The 21619-nt window shown below is 44.5% G+C and overlaps 1 protein-coding gene across 1 annotated transcript in view; it reads right to left on the bottom strand.

Moving 5' to 3' along the window:
• Positions 1-21619, bottom strand: part of LOC126419539 (dynein axonemal intermediate chain 7-like) — a 770648-nt gene that overhangs the window by 74670 nt on the left and 674359 nt on the right. The window contains exons 12-13 of the mRNA XM_050086729.1: positions 18193-18307; positions 3896-4057 (exon numbers count right to left, since the gene is read on the bottom strand). Coding sequence (XP_049942686.1) covers positions 3896-4057; positions 18193-18307 — 277 coding nt within the window. The remainder of the gene's footprint in view (positions 1-3895; positions 4058-18192; positions 18308-21619) is intronic.

Here is a 21619-nt window from a genome sequence, read left to right on the forward strand (position 1 = left end):
TGAAACATCCAGGAAGGTGGCTTGGGATTTGGAGAAGGACCAGGTGAAATTCAGATTCGAAAAGGAGTTGAGGTTATGGAGGAAATTAAGGAGTGTTTCTTCACCATGAGTCCAGACCACAAAGATGTCATCTATAAACCTATACCAGGCCAGGGGAAGCAGCTGTTGGGTCTTCAGGAAAGCCTCATCCACGCGGCCCATGAAGAGGTTGACATAGGAGGGAGCCATCCTGGTTCCCATGGCCGTTCCCCTGATTTGTTTGTAGGTCTGGCCTTCAAAAGTGAAGTAATTATGGGTGAGGATGAAGTTGGTAAGTGTGATAAGGAACGAGGTTTTTGGAAGATCTTCGGGTGGGCGTTGGGAGAGGTAGTGCTCAAGGGCAGAGAGACCATGGGTATGTGGGATGTTTGTGTAAAGGGATGTAGCATCTATGGTGACAAGAAAGGTTTCAGGTGGGAGAGGAGTGGGAATGGATTTGAGGCATTCTAGGAAGTGGTTTGTGTCTTTGATGTAGGATGGGAGTCTGCGGGTGATAGGTTGTAGGTGCTGGTCTACCACAGCTGAGATACGTTCGGTTGGGGATTTGAAGCCTGCTACAATGGGACGGCCAGGATGGTTCTCTTTGTGGATTTTGGGTAATAGGTAGAAGGTAGGGGTACGTGGCGCAGGTGGAGTGAGTAAGTCTATGGAAGCCGTTGTGAGGCCTTGTGAGGGACCTTGGATTTTTAGGATTTTTTGCAGCTCAGTCTGTCCTCACCCATAATTACTTCACTTTTGAAGGCCAGACCTACAAACAAATCAGGGGAACGGCCATGGAACCAGGATGGCTCCCTCCTATGCCAACCTCTTCATGGGCCGCGTGGAGGAGGCTTTCCTGAAGACCCAACAGCTGCTTCCCCTGGCCTGGTATAGGTTTATAGATGACATCTTTGTGGTCTGGACTCATGGTGAAGAAACACTCCTTAATTTCCTGCATAACCTCAACTCCTTTTCGAATCTGAATTTCACCTGGTCCTTCTCCAAATCCCAAGCCACCTTCCTGGATGTTGACCTTCATCTTGTTGAAGATCACATCCACACCTCTGTCCATATCAAACCCACAAACAAACAACAGTACCTTCACTTTGATAGCTGCCATCCTTTCCACATCAAACGCTCCCTTCCCTACAGCCTAGGTATTCGTGGCAAACGTATCTGCTCCAGTGACGAATCCCTCAACAACTACACCAATAACCTGACCAGTGCTTTCCTCTCCCGCAACTATCCTGCAGACCTTGTCCACAAACAGATTTCCCGAGCAATACATTCCTCCCCCTCCAACAACAATGTTCCTACCCCCAGACCACACAGAAGCATCCCCCTTGTCACCCAATATTATCCTGGCCTCGAAAACATCAACAAATTACTCCGCCAGGGATATGAATTTCTCAAGTCAACCCCTGAAATGAGATCATCCCTTGACAAAATTCTCCCCACACCACCCAGAGTTGCCTTTCGTCGCCCCCCTAACCTCCGTAACATCCTTGTTAAACCCTACAATATTCCCAGACTACCTTCTCTACCCAGCGGTTCCTACCCCTGTAACCGACCCCGCTGCAAAACCTGCCCCATGCATCCCCCCACAACCACCTACTCCAGCCCCGCTACTGGTAAAACATACACAATTCAAGGCAGGGCTACGTGTGAAACTGCACATGTCATTTATCAACTGACATGCCTGCACTGCACAGCCTTTTACATCGGCATGACACAAACCAAACTGGCTGAGCGCATGAACGGACACAGACGAACTGTCCGCCTAGGAGATGCCCAATACCCAGTAGCAGAGCATGCCCTCCAGCATAATTCTAGGGACCTAGGAACCTGTTACACCGTATGTGCCATTTGGCTTCTCCCACCCAACACCAGTCCCTCTGAACTGCGGAGATGGGAACTTGCACTCCAACACATCCTTTCATCCCGCCATCCCCCTGGACTGAACCTACATTAAACAACCTCACTCCCATTCACTCTTCAGTCTTCTCCTCTTTCCCTTTCCTCTTTAGCCATTCACGCATCTTTTCATCCTACATAGTTGTGTTTATCTTTATACTATATACCTCTTTACTTCTGTATGCATCCTCTTTGGTTTGAAGCTGGCACAGTACTTACAGTAGAATATCTTTGGCTTCCCTCTGACAACCATGCCTCCATCCTTGCTACCCTCCCTGTTTACCTTTCCCTGTTGCTTCATAACCTGGGTTGTGAGTAACTGAATCCACTTTCCCTTCTTCCCTTTTTTCCCCTCTCTCCTCCCTGATGAAGGAACAAAGTTCCGAAAGCTAGGAATGTAAATTTTCAGTTCTGTTTTGTGTGTATCTATCGGCTGTACTGAGCTGAGGTAAGTACTGGCCAGCCCCTCTATCTCTTTGTTAGTATTTGTTTTATATTTATACACTCTAAGACAAATAAAAGTGAGGCGTCATGAAGGAATTATCTAATGGGATGCACATCAACAGATGATATGCACATGTTAAGACAAACAAATGATTACAGTTTCACTACTCCACTCGTGAATCTATGATGCTGGTAGACAATAAAAACAGCTTAAAAACAGATTAAAATCATTTCTGTTTTATAATTATTTCTACTCCATGGATTAATCTCTGAATAGACAATGTTCATATGTAGTTGACTTCCATTGACTAAATTTTAGTGTAGATTAAGTTAAAAATCAATTTTTACTGTGATAATGTGTAACATCTGTAAGTTTACTCACATGTTCAGTATGACAGCAGGTTATCACAAATATGATCTATGGAACATAGGAATACTCAAATTAAGTTAATTGTAGCCAGAGGTAGCCAAATATGGTAAACTGGGTTAATATTACAACCTGTTGTAGTTCAAATCCTTCTGTTTTCCCTTTGTCAAAGCACTTTTGTGATCAGGTCCACTGCTCTGATGATAGAAGAATTTTCTTTTGTTTCCAAGCCATTCCAAACATATTTTTTATGTAGTCTGTTTATGCATCTAGTGCTGTATTCACCAGTTAAATAAACATCATAATCTGAAGGGTAATAAATAAGAAAATCTTGCTTTCATCCCAGAAAAGAGTCATCACAACCTTTGTGGCACATGAAATTGACTCTGGTCTTTTAGGTGCAGTGCCACCAGATGTCACCCACTCATCTGATTATCTTTTCTCTGTAGTGGACCCATTTGTTACACAACAACCAACTGGTGCAACAAATAAACTGATCTCTTCTCAAAACATTGTGAACATTGAGAAATTTATTTTCACAAACATGTGTGATCAATATTCAAGTAATGCTTGTAAACTATTCAGAAACCTTTAATTTCTACACTCAGTACCATATTGTGCACTTTCCTTACATTTTCATCCTTTGTTGAAGTTTTGGGGTGTCTTTCATATGGATCATCTTCAAGAGAAATATGATCACATTTAAATTTATCTGCCCATTAATCAACTATTACAAATGACGCAAACAGCCTTTTCATATATTTTCACCAGCTTTGGTTAAATTTTTTTTGGTGATAAATCATCCAAAACAATGACTTTTATAATGGCATATTAGTTAAGTTCACAGTTAAAGAAAAATATGAGCAGCATAACTACTTTTAAAAGCCACATAAAAAAACTAATGTGTATATCAAGTTGATGTTAGTACTGTATGCCACATGTATAAATGTATTAAAAGCAAAGTTTAATTGATAGCAACACCATCTTCTACTGCCATAATATTATTTACTTGTCATATGCAAGTAGTTATCTGAGACAGTACACCAATTTACACAACTGAAACTTGAAAGTACCTCATCATTGTTGGAACTTGCCTCTATGTCATAAAATAAACATACACTGCATGTTATTTCATACAACCACATTTCTAACCTTTATATGAAACTCCACAATGACAACTGTAGCTGTTATGCTCAATATTATTCCTCCATTCTTGAGGTCAGGTTTCATTTCCCAAGACTGGTATGGGAGGTTAAAATAACGATAAGCAGCAAGGCCTATTGGACCAAACCTCCCAAGCCTAAATGTTATAACCTGAAACAGATATGAAACATGTGCATCATTACACAGTCTATGTTAATCACAGGCTAGGCAAGAACCAAGTGGAGCTAAAAATAAAGCTGATAATATTTTATCAAACAGTAATTAAATTTAATTGGATGTGACAGACCTTCACCATGTTACAGTTTCAAGTGACTGTAGATCCATAGGATGCAGGCTAAAAATAAATACAAACCTTGGAAAAATAGACTCATCAGGCAAGATGGCAGAAATACAAATTATGATTATACGGTTATTTATTTGAGAATAGGGAGGTATAAGAGATCAAATTAGGCAATATGTTCAGCACCTTACAAAATGAAGATTAAATATAGCAGGAAAATTTTGGTCAAAAGTAAATAACTTAGACATAAAGGGAACCACTCACCAAGTAGCAGAGATGTTGAGTCATTGACGAGCACACACAAAAGAGAAGGAAAGTTTGCTTGCTTTTGGAGTGACTCGTTTCTCAAACGAGAGTACTAATACATGTCTAAAAGACACACACACACAGGATGGGGCAAGATTTATGTTGGGTAGTGTGGGTAGATGGAGAGAGAGGTGGGAGAAAGGAAGAGGGTTTGGGGTGTGTAGCTAGTGGCTTGGAGGGAGGCAGTCAATTCGCTGGCTAGGAATGTGGGAGGTGGGAGGGAGGGATGGCAAGTGCACAGGCTAGGTATGATGATGTGAGGACATGAATTGGGAGGGAATGATAGGACAGAGGAAAGGGTAGCTGGTGGATGGAGGGTATGAGAAAAGTGAGCTAAAGAAAACTGAGGCCAACAGGGTTATGGGAGTGAAGGAGTGTTGCAAGGAGAACTCCCATTTGCATAGTTCTGAAATGCTGGTGATTGGGTGAAGGATCCAGATGGTCCAGGTTGTGAAGCAGTCACTGGAATCAAGCATGTTGTGCTCAGCTGCATGTTGTGTCACACAGTATGCAACTTTATTCTTTCCTCAGTTTGGTGATGGCCGTTGATTCTTGTGGATAGACAGTTCATTGTCATGCCAACAAAAAAGTTGTGCAGTGATTGCAGCAGATGTGGTATAAGGCATGGTTGCTTTAACTGGTGGCACCTTCCTGCACCAAACGTTTTCTGGGCTATCTACAGAAAACGTTCCAAGCCTCCCAAAACCACAAACCGTTATTCCGGTTAAGGTTCACTGATGATATCTTGATAATATGGCCAAGACACCCTATCCTCATTCCTCCACAACTACAAAACCTTCTCTCCCACACCTAAAATCCAGTTCAAAAACAAATTTTCTGTGCCATTTCCTCACACACCTCTATACTCTAAGCATCCTCAAGAATCAGCTACAAAGATGTGTCCCTCTAGTAACCCATTATCGTCATTGATTGGAGCAACTGGACCACACCCTTTGCCAGGGCTTTGATGATTTATCTTCATGCCCAAAAATCCTTCCAACCCCTCCTAAAGTGAAGTTCTGTTATCCACCCAACCTGAACAACATCCTTGTCCATCTCTATGCCACTCCCCCTCTCAATCCCTTGCTCCAGGGAGCATATCTCTGGGGAAGACCACATGCAAGACCTGCCCAATCCACCCATCCAGCACTACCTTCTCCAGTCCTGTCTCAGGTTTATCCTACCCCATCAGAGGCAGGGCCACCTGTGAAAGCAGCCATGTCAGATACCTAGTCTGCTGCAATCACTGCGCAGCTTTTGATGTCGATATGACAGCCACCAATCTGTCCACCATAATGAATGGCCACTGCCCAACTGTGGTCATGCTCGATTTCAGTGGCTGCTTCACAACCCAGGCCACCTGGATGCTCTCCCCAACCCTCCCCCCACCCAGCCCACCACCACTAGATTTTCCGAAGTATGCAGATGGGAGTTATCTTTGGAACACATCCTTCACTCCCATAATCCTCCTGGCCTCGCAGTCTGCATTAACCCTCTGTTCCCAAACCTTCCACGCAGCAGTTTTCCTTCCTCTGCCTTATCAGCCCCCCCTCCCCCCAAATTATATCGTATGTCACTACCCATCAGCTCTGACACCCATGCATCACATGCCTAGCTTGTGTAGCTGCCACCCCCCCCCCCCCCCCCATCCTAGCTGGCAAACCGGCTGCCTTCCTCCAGGCTGCTAGCTACCAACCCCAACCCCTTATCCTGTCTCCCACCTCTCTCTCCATCTACTCACCCCACCCAAACCTTTACCCCACCCCCATCCACCAGCCAAACTTCAATCACAGTATTGTGCTTTGGGTCAGTTCTGTGAAGCGGCACAATGTGTGTGTGCATGTATGTGTGCATGGTATGCAAAGGTATTCACTATCCTACAGTATCAGTTCGCAATTAGCTATGATACGAATCAAAAATTTCTGTGAAGATTTCAGAATTTCAAATCTCATGCTAATTGTTCTCTTGAGGCACGCATTTTAAAATCTGCTTAAATCTAAGTTCTTCACTGTAACTGAATGTGTGCCAATTTACTGTATTACTCATATCTGTAAACAATCCAAACTGTTTGTTTCTATATTTTAGAATGAGTTGGGGACTGGGATGGAGGGTTGAAGAAAATGGATGGTGATTGGGAGAGACTGATTATGTAACACCCGTACCATTCTTTGTAAACACAACATTTCTGTTATGTTTTCATTGCTTCGATTTTCTATAAATATGTTGCCAGTATTCATTATTAAATTATTGTTAATGTGGTCACTAGCTTTTGTATAAATCTTTTTCTCATTAATGTTTGCCTGTTTCATAACTATGACAGAAAACATGATAACAGCATCTTCATGCTAACACTTTTACAAAGACAAAACATTTCTTTCAAATGTGTTGTTTTTAATGTTTAACCTGAAGAATTGGTAACACTGCTGACCACTATACTAACATCTGATGGACAACAGAAGCATTGTAACATATATAAGGTAACAAACATCTGTTTAAAAATGCATCTACTAATATATTCCACCCATTTACATTAACTAGAGGTGCGGTATTTAAGTACCAGTAGGAGTACAAATCAATAGGGCGACTGCACTACAAACTGCAATCGCTTGAGGAAAATAGAAAAAAGTCCTTCACACTGACTTCTAAACATGAAAGTACAAAAGGAAATTGGAAATCATAGTGTGTAAATTGTTGTGGGTTGGCAGGAGAGCCAACACCGGGTTACTAGAGGAAGCCGAAAGGCATGCGTTTTAGCTCACGCAGGCTGGCATGAGGTCTGGAACAGGTCAAGGAAATTAGAATTTAGAAAAATGGACATAGCTGGTGGAATAATTAACTTTAATCCATTAATGATGAGCATCGCTCTTGACTGTACATTATTCACAATATCAATAGTAACTGAACATGGCACCTTGCTAGGTCGTAGCAAATGATGTAGCTGAAGGCTATGCTAACTATCGTCTCGGCAAATGAGAGCGAATTTGTCAGTAAACCATCACTAGCAAAGTCAGTTGTACAACTGGGGCGAGTGCTAGGAAGTCTCTCTAGACCTGCCGTGTGGCGGCGCTCGGTCTGCAATCACTGATAGTGGCGACACGCGGGTCCGACGTATACTAACGGACTGCGGCCGATTTAAAGGCTACCACCTAGCAAGTGTGGTGTCTGGCGGTGACACCACATTCCTCCCCCACAAATCGGCGCACGGTTGTGGCATAACGCTTCCGCCCGCCGTGGGGAGGACCCCATGTTGACGTATACGACAAGGTGGGGAGCCTAATAACAGGCAAGGCTGTGCCACCCGCACCCTGCCATTCAGACCGCAGGGAGCTAGGAAATGCCTGAAAACCTGCTCCAGGGTGCACGCCAACATGCGGTGTATGCGCCCGCAGAGAGACAGGAGGGGCCGAAGGGTCAACCTCCATCGGGCCGGGGCACCCGATGGGCGAAGACAACATACGGTCCGGAGCGGGCAAGAGTTCCATGTCGGAGGACAACTGGTCACCGGAAGTGATCAGCCGTGCGTGACACAGGGAGGCGCCCAGCAGTTGTAGCGACGCCTCCACTGCAGGCGTCGCCAGCGGGAGAACAGGCGGTGGCGGCGGCGGCGGTGGCGCATCGCCATGGGGCAAAATGGAAGGCAGCGTCGATAACACCTGGGGCTGAGGTGAGCCAGTAGATGGGTCCCCAGGGCGCTGACCGGACGGCACCATCACTGAAAGCAGACAGGGAGCGGCAGATCCCGTGCGACGACAGAGGCGCAGCTGATTGAGATGCCGTCGCACCTCACCAGAGGCCCCCAAAACCAGATACATAGCACGGCCGAGGCAGCAAAGAATGCGCCCTTTGACCCAACGCTGTGAACCTTGATAGTGGCGGTAGTAGACAACGTCGCCTGGGGCAAAAGCAGGTGTCTGCCGCTGTACAGGAACCTGATGCGGCGGATGTAGCAAAGACATCAAGGTGTGATGAGGGTGACCGTGAAGCAACTCAGCCAGCGAGCGGCCATCTCGGGGCTGAGACTGATACGAGGACAAAAAGAGCAATAACGCGCCCTCCTGAGAATGCGGCTCTTTCAACTTCAACATCTGTGACTTGAAAGTCCTGACCAATCGTTCAGCGGCACCGTTTGACTGTGGCGAAAACGGCACGGACGTCAGATGTTGAATACCATTGGCCTTGCAGAATGACTGAAATTCTGCGGATTTGAATTGTGGGCCATTGTCGGAAACAATAGTCTGTGGAAGACCTTCAATGCAAAAGATAGCAGATAATGCTTGGTGGCAGATGACGTCGTGGAAGACATCCGGACAACAAAAGGAAAATTACAGAAGGAATCTACCACAACCATCATCGAGCATTCCAGAATGGACCAGCAAATTCGATGTGTAAGCATTCTTGTTCGGCACACACCACGCAAGAAGAGCATATATTCGTAATCACGGCATCGATTCCGAACCAAGTACAGTGCTGACAAGCAAGTTGTTTCGTTCTCACTATACCCCAATGTCCTTGGTGGAGAAGCTGTAAGACAGAGGACTGTAACGAACGTGATACCACGACCCTGGACTGATCATTATCAGAATGCAACAGCAAAACACCACGTCATACAAAAAGTCTCTCCTGGTGAGCATAAAATCGGTGAACCAACGGATCCCCGATCCGTGACTTTGACAAGGGCCATTGCGTAGCAATAAAATGCAGAACGGTAGCAAGCACAGGGTCGGCAGCTGTGGCTGTAGCTACATGATGAAAATCAATTGGAAACGATTCGACCACGTCATCGGTTTCTGAATCAATGAACATGCAAGCAAGTTCGGAGGAATTGAATGCTCTATCCTCAGCAACAGGCAAATGGGACAACGCATCGCCATTTCCATGCTTAGCAGTGGACCGATACAAGATACCGTAGTGGTACTGCGAGAGGAAAAGAGACCAGCGAATGAATTTCTGTGCTGTACGTGGAGGTACAGGCTTGGTCGGATGAAAAAGCAATGTCAAAGGTTTGTGGTCTATGATGATGGTAAAGTGACGACCATACAAGAAATCATGAAACTCTGTAACACCAAATACGAGAGCCAATGATTCTTTCTCAATCTGTGAATAATTTCATTGCGCGGATGAGAGCAATTTGGATGCAAAGGCAATAGGGCGATTGTGCGATCCATCTTTGTGTGCAAGCACAGTACTGATCCCGAAATCCAATGCATCCACCATCAACAATAGGGGCTTCCGGGGATTGAATGGCATAAGGCAAGTATTGGAAAGCAACGCTGATTTCAACTGGCGAAAGGCGCGTTCGCATTCCATCATCCAGTCGAACGGAACACCTTTACGGCGTAAGCGATGAAGTGGAGCTGAAATGGAAGAGGCATGGGGAACATAGCGATGATAATAGTTAATTTTGCCCAGCACACTCTGTAGCTGCTTCAAATTCTGTGGTGAAGGCAAGTCTTGTATGGCACGGAGGTGCTCTGGACTGGGATGTATGCCTTGGGCATTGAGTACATGTCCGAGGTAGGGTTAGTCACGAGCAAATAACACACATTTGTCCTTCCACAAGTGAAGACCATTTTGTCGCAAGACCTGAAATAATGTTCTGAGATTGGTTAAATGTTCTTCTTCCATCTTTCCGGAGATCACAATATCATCCAGATAGTTTGCTGCAGTAGGGACCGAAGCACAAACAGTTTGTAGATACTGCTGAAACAATGCAGGGGTGGATGCACACCCGAATGGCACTCGTTTGAATTGATACAAACCAAGATGCGTGTTAACCACCAAAACGCACTGGGATTCTTCATCCACCGGTATTTGCAAGTATGCATCTGTTAGGTCCAACTTCGAAAAATATTTACCCAGGCACAATTTTTCAAAAAGATCTTCCGGGCGGGGAAAAGGAAAAGTTGCAGTCACTAGTTGTGGAATCACTGTTGCCTTGAAGTCCACACAAAGTCTCAATTTTCCGGAAGGTTTTGGCAAAATTACTAAGGGCGATGCCCAGAGAGAAGCCTGCACACGTTCAATGACACCTTGTGATTCCAAATCGTGTAATGTTTTTGTGACCTCATCACGCAATGGGTGGGGAACATTGTGAGCTCTGAAAAATTTCAGTTGCGCATTTACATTCAGTTCCAAATGTGCTTTATAGTTCTTAGCGCAACCAAGGCCCGGTGCAAAAATGCCTGCAAATTCTTCACATAGACGAGAAACACTGAAGGCACAGTCTTGTTCACTGATAGGACCTGACTTACTATAGACAAGTTAAACAGCTGAAATAAATTGAAACCAAACAAGTTCACTGCAGAAGAAGAACGAAGGATGTAAAATGACACAAGTTTTGTTTGTCCGTTGTATGTTGTAAGAAGGCTGCACTGTCCTAACACAGGGATCTCTTGACCTAAATAGGTACTTAACTTAACATTTGCGGCACGCAACAGAGGTGTGCCCAGCAGTTTGTAAGTGTCTTGATTGATCAGTGAAATTGCAGCCCCGGTATCGAGCTGGAATGGTATCACTTTGCCGTTAATGTCCAAGTCCACAAAAGTTTATTGCCCTGCTGACGACAAGAGTGACTGTCTCGTGCAACGTGAACTGACACTGGTACAAAATCACTTGCGACTTGACGGGAGTTCCGGCAATGTCAACACACACTATTTGTGGGACGAACACAGTAACTGTTAGAGAGAGTGGCACTGGGCGGAGTGGAATGAACTATATGAATTTCCATGGGTGAAGTGTCGCGAGCCTGAGTATCCTTGGCTCGATGCCGATTCCAGCATGAAGCAAAGGGCCTGGAATGGTTTTGAGCTTCCGTTTTGAGCTTTTCCTGGCAAACACTTTGAACATGTATTTTTTATTACAGTAAAAGCAAATAGCTTGGCGTGACGGGCAATTCTCACGCGGATGTCTAGTAGCACACCGCGGGCATGTTTTTAGCACTGCATTTGCTTGCCGGCGCGGTACACATGGCTGAGAGCCTGGCGGCAGCAGCGCGGCTGGGCGCGAGGACTGTTTACTGTTCCGTGCAGCTCGCCCAGCGGGCCGGTTAACCTGACACATGGGTAGCGAAGTTTCAAATGATTCCTGAGCAAAGTCAAGTGTGTCCTGCCGATCCAATATGTCCATCACTTGTTGAAGGGAGGGATTGACTAGTTTCAAAATCTGTTCCCTTATACAAACATCAGAAACGTTCTGTGCAATTGCATCACGTACCATAGTATCTGAATAAGGGAGTCCACATTGACACTCAAAAGCACAATCCCTAGTAAGGCCTTGCAAGGTTGCAACCCACTCCCTATTAGTCTGACCTGCCGTACGTTTTGTATGAAAGAAGGTATACCGTTTGGCAACTACATTGACTGATTCTTTGAAATATGCATCTAATGCAGACAAAATTTCGTCGTAGGACAGAGTTGCTATGTCGCGTCGGGGAAATAATTTGACTACCACACGGTACGTGTGCAGCCCTACAGAGGACAACAAAAAAGGCTGCCGTTCGCTACCTTGAATTCTGTAGGCGGCGAGATGGAATCCAAATTGGTGTGACCACTCCGTCCAGCTTTCAAGTGCAGCATCAAAAGGACGAAAAGGTGGTGCAACTGCGTGTTGTGGCTGCGTTAGCGGTGGGGCAGCGGCTGCCGCATCGTTTTGCATTGCACGTTGACCCTGGATGAGCTGTCCCAGGGCATCCAGTAAGGCCTGCGTATGCTGATTCTGTAAGCGATAAAATTCAGACAGTACATCTGGAGATGTCGGCGAAGCCATTACACAAGTAAATCAGGGCAGTGTAGTTATGAATGCAGTATTGTATTGTCGCCAATGTTGTGTGATGGCAGGAGAGACAACACCGGGTTACAAGAGGAAGCCAAAAGGCATGCGTTTTAGCTCACGCAGGCTGGCGTGAGGTCTGGAACAGGTCAAGGAAATTAGAATTTAGAAAAATGGACATAGCTGGTGGAATAATTAACTTTAATCCATTAATGATGAGCATCGCTCTTGACTGTACATTATTCACAATATCAATAGTAACTGAACATGGCACCTTGCTAGGTCGTAGCAAATGATGTAGCTGAAGGCTATGTTAACTATCGTCTCGGCAAATGAGAGCGAATTTGTCAGTAAACCATCACTAGCAAAGTCAGTTGTACAACTGGGGCGAGTGCTAGGAAGTCTCTCTAGGCCTGCCGTGTGGCGGCGCTCGGTCTGCAATCACTGATAGTGGCGACACGCGTGTCCGACGTATACTAACGGACTGTGGCCGATTTAAAGGCTACCACCTAGCAAGTGTGGTGTCTGGCGGTGACACCACATTCCTCCCCCACAAATCGGCGCATGGTTGTGGCATAAGGCTTCCACCCGCCGTAGGGAGGACCCCATGTTGACGTATGCGACAAGGTGGGGAGCCTAATAACAGGCAAGGCTGTGCCACCCGCACCCTGCCATTCAGACCGCAGGGAGCTAGGAAATGCCTGAAAACCTGCTCCAGGGTGCACGCCAACATGCGGTGTATGCGCCCGCAGAGAGACAGGAGGGGCCGAAGGGTCAACCTCCATCGGGCCGGGGCACCCGATAGGCGAAGACAACATACGGTCCGGAGCGGGCAAGAGTTCCATGTCGGAGGACAACTGGTCACCGGAAGTGATCAGCGGTGTGTGACACAGGGAGGCGCCCAGCAGTTGTAGTGACGCGTCCACTGCAGGCGTCGCCAGCGGGAGAACAGGCGGCGGCGGCGGTGGCTGTGGGACGTCGCCATGGGGCAAAATGGAAGGCAGCGTCGGTAACACCTGGGGCTGAGGTGAGCCAGTAGATAGGTCCCCAGGGCGCTGACCGGACGGCACCATCGCTGAAAGCAGACGGGGAGCGGCAGATCCCGTGCCATTATCGGAAACAATAGTCTGTGGAAGACCTTCAATGCAAAAGATAGCAGATAATGCTTGGTGGCAGATGACGTCGTGGAAGACATCCAGACAACAAAAGGAAAATTACTGAAGGAATCTACCACAACCATCATCGAGCATTCCAGAATGGACCAGCAAATTCGATGTGTAAGCATTGCCAAGGCGAAGTGGCTTTTGGCCATGCAAAAAATTTCCACGGCGGTGCTGATTCTTGTTCGGCACACACCACGCAAGAAGAGCATATATTCGTAATCACGGCATCGATTCCAAACCAAGTACAGTGCTGACAAGCAAGTTGTTTCGTTCTCACTATACCCCAATGTCCTTGGTGGAGAAGCTGTAAGACAGAAGACTGTAATGAACGTAATACCACGACCCTGGACTGATCATTATCAGAATGCAACAGCAAAACACCACATCATACAAAAAGTCTCTCCTGGTGAGCATAAAATCGGCGAACCAACGGATCCCCGATCCATGACTTTGACAAGGGCCATTGTGTAGCAATAAAATGCAGAACGGTAGCAAGCACAGGGTCGGCAGCTGTGGCTGTAGCTACATGATGAAAATCAATTGGAAACGATTCGACCACATCATCGGTTTCCGAATCAATGAACATGCAAGCAAGTTCAGAGGAATTGAATGCTCTATCCTCAGCAACAGGTAAACGGGACAACGCATCGCCATTTCCATGCTTAGCAGTGGACCGATACAAGATATCGTAGCGGTACTGCGAGAGGAAAAGAGACCAGCAAATGAATTTCTGTGCTGTACGTGGAGGTACAGGCTTGGTCGGATGAAAAAGCAATGTCAAAGGTTTGTGGTCTATGATGATGGTAAAGTGACGACCATACAAGAAATCATGAAACTCTGTAACACCAAATACGAGAGCCAATGATTCTTTCTCAATCTGTGAATAATTTCGTTGCGCGGATGAGAGCAATTTGGATGCAAAGGCAATAGGGCGATTGTGCGATCCATCTTTGTGTGCAAGCACAGTACTGATCCCGATATCCAATGCATCCACCATCAACAATAGGGGCTTCCGGGGATTGAATGGCATAAGGCAAGTATTGGAAAGCAATGCTGATTTCAACTGGCGAAAGGCGCGTTCGCATTCCATCATCCAGTCGAACGGAACACCTTTACGGCGTAAGCGATGAAGTGGAGCTGAAATGGAAGAGGCATGGGGAACATAGCGATGATAATAGTTAATTTTGCCCAGCACACTCTGTAGCTGCTTCAAATTCTGCGGTGAAGGCAAGTCTTGTATGGCAGGGAGGTGCTCTGGACCGGGATGTATGCCTTGGGCATTGAGTACATGTCCCAGGTAGGGTTAGTCACGAGCAAATAACACACATTTGTCCTTCCACAAGTGAAGACCATTTTGTCGCAAGACCTGAAATAATGTTCTGAGATTGGTTAAATGTTCTTCTTCCGTCTTTCCGGAGATCACAATATCATCCAGATAGTTTGCTGCAGTAGGGACTGAAGCACAAACAGTTTGTAGATACTGCTGAAACAATGCAGGGGTGGATGCACACCCGAATGGCACTCGTTTGAATTGATACAAACCAAGATGCGTGTTAACCACCAAAACGCACTGGGATTCTTCATCCACCGGTATTTGCAAGTATGCAGCTGCTAGGTCCAACTTCGAAAAATATTTACCCAGGCACAGTTTGTCAAAAAGATTTTCCGGGCGGGGAAAAGGAAAAGTTGCAGTCACTAGTTGTGGATTCACTGTTGCCTTGAAGTCCACACAAAGTCTCAATTTTCCGGAAGGTTTTGGCAAAATTACTAAGGGCGATGCCCAGAGAGAAGCCTGCACACGTTCAATGACACCTTGTGATTCCAAATCGTGTAATGTTTTTGTGACCTCATCACGCAATGGGTGGGGAACATTGTGAGCTCTGAAAAATTTCAGTTGCGCGTTTACTTTCAGTTCCAAATGTGCTTTATAGTTCTTAGCGCAACCAAGGCCCGGTGCAAAAATGTCTGCAAATTCTTCACATAGACGAGAAACACTGTCTGAAGGCACAGTCTGGTTCACTGATAGGACCTGATTTACTATAGAGAAGTTAAACAGCTGAAATAAATTGAAACCAAACAAGTTCACTGCAGAAGAAGAACGAAGGATGTAAAATGACACAAGTTTTGTTTGTCCGTTGTATGTTGTAAGAAGGTTGCACTGTCCTAACACAGGGATCTCTTGACCTAAATAGGTACTTAACTTAACATTTGCGGCACGCAACAGAGGTGTGCCCAGCAGTTTGTAAGTGTCTTGATTGATCAGTGAAATTGCAGCCCCGGTATCGAGCTGGAATGGTATCACTTTGCCGTTAATGTCCAAGTCCACAAAAGTTTATTGCCCTGCTGACGACAAGAGTGACTGTCTCGTGCAACGTGAACTGACACTGGTACAAAATCACTTGCGACTTGACGGGAGTTCCGGCAATGTCGACACACACTATTTGTGGGACGAACACAGTAACTGTTAGAGAGAGTGGCACTGGGTGGAGTGGAATGAACTATATGAATTTCCATGGGTGAAGTGTCGCGAGCCTGAGTATCCTTGGCTCGGTGCCGATTCCAGCATGAAGCAAAGGGCCTGGAATGGTTTTGAGCTTCTGTTTCGAGCTTCTTCTGGCAAACACTTTGAACATGTATTTTTTATTACAGTAAAAGCAAATAGCTTGGCGTGACGGGCAATTCTCACGTGGATGTCTAGTAGCACACCGCGGGCATGTTTTTAGCACTGCATTTGCTTGCCGGCGCGGTACACATGGCTGAGAGCCTGGCGGCAGTGGCGCGGCAGGGCGCGAGGACTGTTTACTGTTCCATGCAGCTCGCCCAGCGGGCCGGTTAACCTGACACATGGGTAGCGAAGTTTCAAATGATTCCTGAGCAAAGTCAAGTGTGTCCTGCCAATCCAATATGTCCATCACTTGTTGAAGGGAGGGATTGACTAGTTTCAAAATCTGTTCCCTTATACAAACATCAGAAATGTTCTGTGCAATTGCATCACGTACCATAGTATCTGAATAACGGAGTCCACATTGACACTCAAAAGCACAATCCCTAGTAAGGCCTTGCAAGGTTGCAACCCACTCCCTATTAGTCTGACCTGCCGTACGTTTTGTATGAAAGAAGGTATACCGTTTGGCAACTACATTGACTGATTCTTTGAAATATGCATCTAATGCAGACAAAATTTCGTCATAGGACAGAGTTGCTATGTCGCATCGGGGAAATAATTTGACTACCACACGGTACGTGTGCACCCCTACAGAGGACAACAAAAAAGGCTGCCGCTCGCTACCTTGAATTCTGTAGGCGGCGAGATGGAATCCAAATTGGTGTGACCACTCCGTCCAGCTCTCCAGTGCAGCATCAAAAGGACGAAAAGGTGGTGCAACTGCATGTTGTGGCTGCGTTAGCGGTGGGGCGGCGGCTGCCGCATCGTTTTGCATTGCACGTTGACCCTGGATGAGCTGTCCCAGGGCATCCAGTAAGGCCTGCGTATGCTGAATCTGTAAGCGATAAAATTCGGACAGTACATCTGGAGATGTCCGCGAAGCCATTACACAAGTAAATCAGGGCAGTATAGTTACGAATGCAGTATTGTATTGTCGCCAATGTTGTGTGATGGCAGGAGAGCCAACACCGGGTTACTAGAGGAAGCCAAAAGGCATGCGTTTTAGCTCACGCAGGCTGGCGTGAGGTTTGGAACAGGTCAAGGAAATTAGAATTTAGAGAAACGGACGTAGCTGGTGGAATACTTAACTTTAATCCATTAAAGATGAGCATCGCTCTTGACTGTACATTATTCACAATATCAATAGCAACTGAACATGGCACCTTGCTAGGTCGTAGCAAATGACGTAGCTGAAGGCTATGCTAACTATCATCTCGGCAAATGAGAGCGTATTTTGTCAGTGAACCATCGCTAGCAAAGTCAGTTGTATAACTGGGGTGAGTGCTAGGAAGTCTCTCTATACCTGCCATGTGGCGGCACTCGGTCTGCAATCACTGATAGTGGCGACACGCGGGTCCGACGTATACTAACGGACCGCGGCCGATTTAAAGGCTACCACCTAGCAAGTGTGGTGTCTGGCGGTGACACCACATAAATGAAATACATTTATTTGCCACATACTAAAATTAAAGATGTTGATACAGCATGGACAAGTTTTGCACCAAGAAGAGCAATGAAACTAAACATATTGAATATATTACACAAGGAGACTACTTTCTCAGAAAGTACAAGGTAGTACTAAATGGAGTTCAGTAAATGAAGCCTGAGAGAGTCGAGTAACACAGCAGAGTTGTATCATAAGCATGATCATGTAAACTCCAAAGAGGTAGAAGTATTTTAGTATCAAAGGTGTCATTGTCTAAGCAGTTGGGCAGCTAACAGAGATTCTCATGCAGGCAGCAAGGGAGTAATTGCTAAGGGCTCTGAAATATATCTTTAGAGAATCACTAAAGCCAGTGGTAAGGTCTATGTCATGAACTTAGTTCACCTTGTATTCCTCTACTGTTGTTTATGGTGTGATGATACCTCCAGCAACTGGGTTTTCCATTAGCTCCTTGTCTAAATTCATGTCCAGAGGTACTGAAGAAATCAAAGTAGGAGTGAAGGGAATATGTAGTGAACTGGCAAAGATAGCAGCAGATAAGAAAAATGATTCATAATCCAAGATAAATCAGTGTTCACATTCAGCAACATGATTTCACACATAACGTGCCAAACATGTGCTAGGGACCTACACAATATTATAAAGTTATTATTACTGTACCTGCTTATCTTCATTAAACTTCGTGTCATGACAGTCTTCAGTTGACCAGAAACCTTTCTCACCATCCCACCTGACCACAGTTGGTGGTTCAAACCAAAGAACATTATCAGGTAGCCTGCAACATTGATAGAATTATATGGATTTCACCAACTGAATTAAACAATAGTCAACAAAGAATCAGAGACAGGAAAGATAAGGCTGTAAGAGACATTATGTCACTAAACAAAGGATAAGGTGATCCTGTAAGTATGTGTGCCACCTCGGATTCTGGACTCCTTGTGGGTCAGTGTTCTGTTTTCATTACTACTGGCACAGCAGTGTCCTTGTATCACATGTTCAAGTGCAGTAAGCATATATTTATCATTGTGCAGTCTTTTCTGGTTTGTGCACTGCCACAGTCACTCTGTAGTTGCGTGTAGCAGCTCATATTAACCGAAAAATATCACGAGACAATTGGCCATGATCAGTGGTGGAGTCCAGAATTTGTAATTTGAGAGTGCTAAAGTTTTATAGGTGTTTAGTGCTCCAGATGCCTAAATTGTAGTTGTTTAGTGCTGCAGCTACCTAAGTACTGCATGACAACAGCAACAAAATGTGGTATGTGTGGTCATGGTGCTATTTACGTATGTGCAACTTGTGTATCTGGACAGGGCAACAAAATTACAGGGGCAGCAAACTTTTGGCATCAAAAAATTATTTTTTAAGTATATGTTTAATGTGCATTGCATCAACACTCAGGTGTTCAACAATTTATTGCCAAAGTGTTGGCAAATATTTTTATCTGTCATTGAATTTGTATTTTATTGTTAGTCCATTTGTATAAAATCTCCTGTGTACAAGCCTACAGGCTATGGTATGAGATAGCTCTCGACCTAATAATGTAGCCTATGAGATCATGCCTATGGGGCGTTGTTCAGGTTTTCATACATTCATTGTTATGATGGCACCATACACATCACAACATTATTCCATGTGGTTCTCAAGTTAAAATTAAGGTATGTAGTTCAGAATTTGGAATCAGTTCAACCTTCTTCAGTTGCTGAGAATCAGAAAAGGAAATGTCAGATTAAACACAAGAGATTCTTTGATGAGTCATTTGACTCAGAAGAAGTGCCCCAGTGCCCTGAAGAAGAAAGAGGATCAGACTTTGTTGATATCTGGAGAAGAATGAAAAAGTCATATTCTAGGATAATACAAACTCCTCAAGATGTGTTACAGAAGAGAGTTAATGTCTACAGAGAATATATAACTTAATGTTTTAATTTCTCTCAAACATCACTGAACTAGAAGGTGTTCAGATTTATGATGCTGCAAATAAACTTAGCGTTAGAACAACTTTGGTGAAGAATGTATACATTTTAAAAGCTATCTGACATCTGAAGAAAGTAGATGGTGACAAGTTGTCCTCTCTTCTGTTTCTCTGTAGAATATTGTTTAAAAAAAATGGCAATATCTGTCCAAATGTGTACACAGCACTCAAGATTTATAACTTTTCTCCAGAGCAACAAACTGTTCCCCTGAAAGGTCCTTTTCTTTTTTTAAATTGATTAAGAACTACCTACAGGCATTGAGAACAACTGGTGAATCTCATAGTACTAGCCTCAGAATCAGGCATGACAGTCAGTCTGGATCTTGAGGAAGTGAAATATGAATTCACAAATACAAAAGTGAGAAGGAAGTTAAAACTAAGTTCACTAAATTCTGGAAAAGTTCAAGTAAGTGGTATTGTATCGTATACTTTAGACTGACTAAATTTCACATTTAACTGACATAATTTTGGTGTACAGTATTAAACTGTAGTGATTTTCTTTTTGTTCTTACCATATATTGTGCCCAAATATACTGTTTCGGTAGCAATTTTTCAGCAATGGGGACTACTGAATTGTAGTAGTATTTTATTATTTTTTAATATTTAACTTACATATGTGCTTTGATATAGCTTCAAAGACATCATTTTGGAGAGCATCAAGGGAGCTGTCAAATACTGTCAAGTAATGGTTTGGGTAAAAGATGACCACTGTTTTCATGCTACCTTCAAATCTCCAAAACATAGTATTCTTCAAAGAAGTGTATCTCAAGGATATTGCACTGACAGTAGAACAGGGAGTGAACTGGACCAACCAGCTAATCTTCAGTGCAGCACTATAGCTCAAGGCAGGTGCTCACATTTATATGTAGCTGTTGCGCCCCTCCTCACTGTTTAAGCAAAAGCTGGAAGACAATGCAATGCGTAGCTACTGCTGTGTAGCTGAGCATTTGTGTGTCCATATTTGCATTTGAGTTCACCTGTATATAAAAACTAGAAGAAAAGTGGAAAATCAAATATTATGATCTTTTAATTGCAGCTATACACAATCCATTTTTCATCAGCAGGTGACTGGTTGCCTGTACCCTGTTTTTATATGGTTTCCACACTGGATTTTTCATTTGTCATAATATGTTAACTGTTCCACTGTAACTCTGTGGGAGAACTGATATTACAGGGTGTGGACAAAAATACCATAAACATAACACATTACCATGCCGAAAATGATGCAGGAAAACTGTCAGCATTCAAAGCAGTTTCCAATCATTTCAGAAAGGCCCTGTATGGTTGTCAAGGGAATATTGTACCATTCTTCCAGCAAAATGATGGCAAGTTCTGGTAATGATGATGGAGTGGTTAGCTATCATGCATCTTTCTCTCCAAAATAGACCGCAAAGGCTCAATAGTACTGAGCTCTGGCGACTGTGGTGGCCAACAAAGATGCAACAGTTCATCCTGCCACTCATGAAATGAGTCCTGGATGATGCAAGTTGTGTGAACAGTGGTCCTGTTATCTTGGAACATAGCATTACCGTTGGGGAACATATATTGTACCATGAGATAGACTTGATCAGTCAAAATGGTCACATAATCCTCAACACGATAACCATGTGCAGGATAACCATGTGGTCCATGAAATACCATGACATGGCTGCCCAAATTATCCCAAAATCCCCGCTGTATTTCACTCTTGGGATGTAAATTTGGTCAAAACTTCAAAACAAGACTTATCTGAACAGTCTCCTGTTGTGAGCATTTGCGCCACTGATGAGTTGAATTCCAGTTTGCCCTGCAGTTCCTTGTTTATGATGCTCACTTTATGTTGTTATGGTGCTGACAGAGTTTGCAAGTGTGACATTAGGTTCTGCTGTGACTTTTGCATCTGTCATCCTCTTTTTTTTTATCATAGTTCCTTTCAATGACTGTCCATCACAATACTCAGTACACACTTTCACCTACATTGTGACTTAGCAAATGATGTTTTTCTGCTTTGCTTGCATGTGGTGTAAATCTTCGATATGGTGCCTTTTGAAATACCAGCCACTTCAGCTCCCTTGGTTAAGAAGTACTCACTATTGAATACCAATAATTTGCCCATGTTTGATTTCACTTAACTCCAAT

The sequence above is a fragment of the Schistocerca serialis genome, chromosome 9 (assembly GCF_023864345.2).
Source record: "Schistocerca serialis cubense isolate TAMUIC-IGC-003099 chromosome 9, iqSchSeri2.2, whole genome shotgun sequence".
Taxonomy (NCBI): domain Eukaryota; kingdom Metazoa; phylum Arthropoda; class Insecta; order Orthoptera; family Acrididae; genus Schistocerca; species Schistocerca serialis.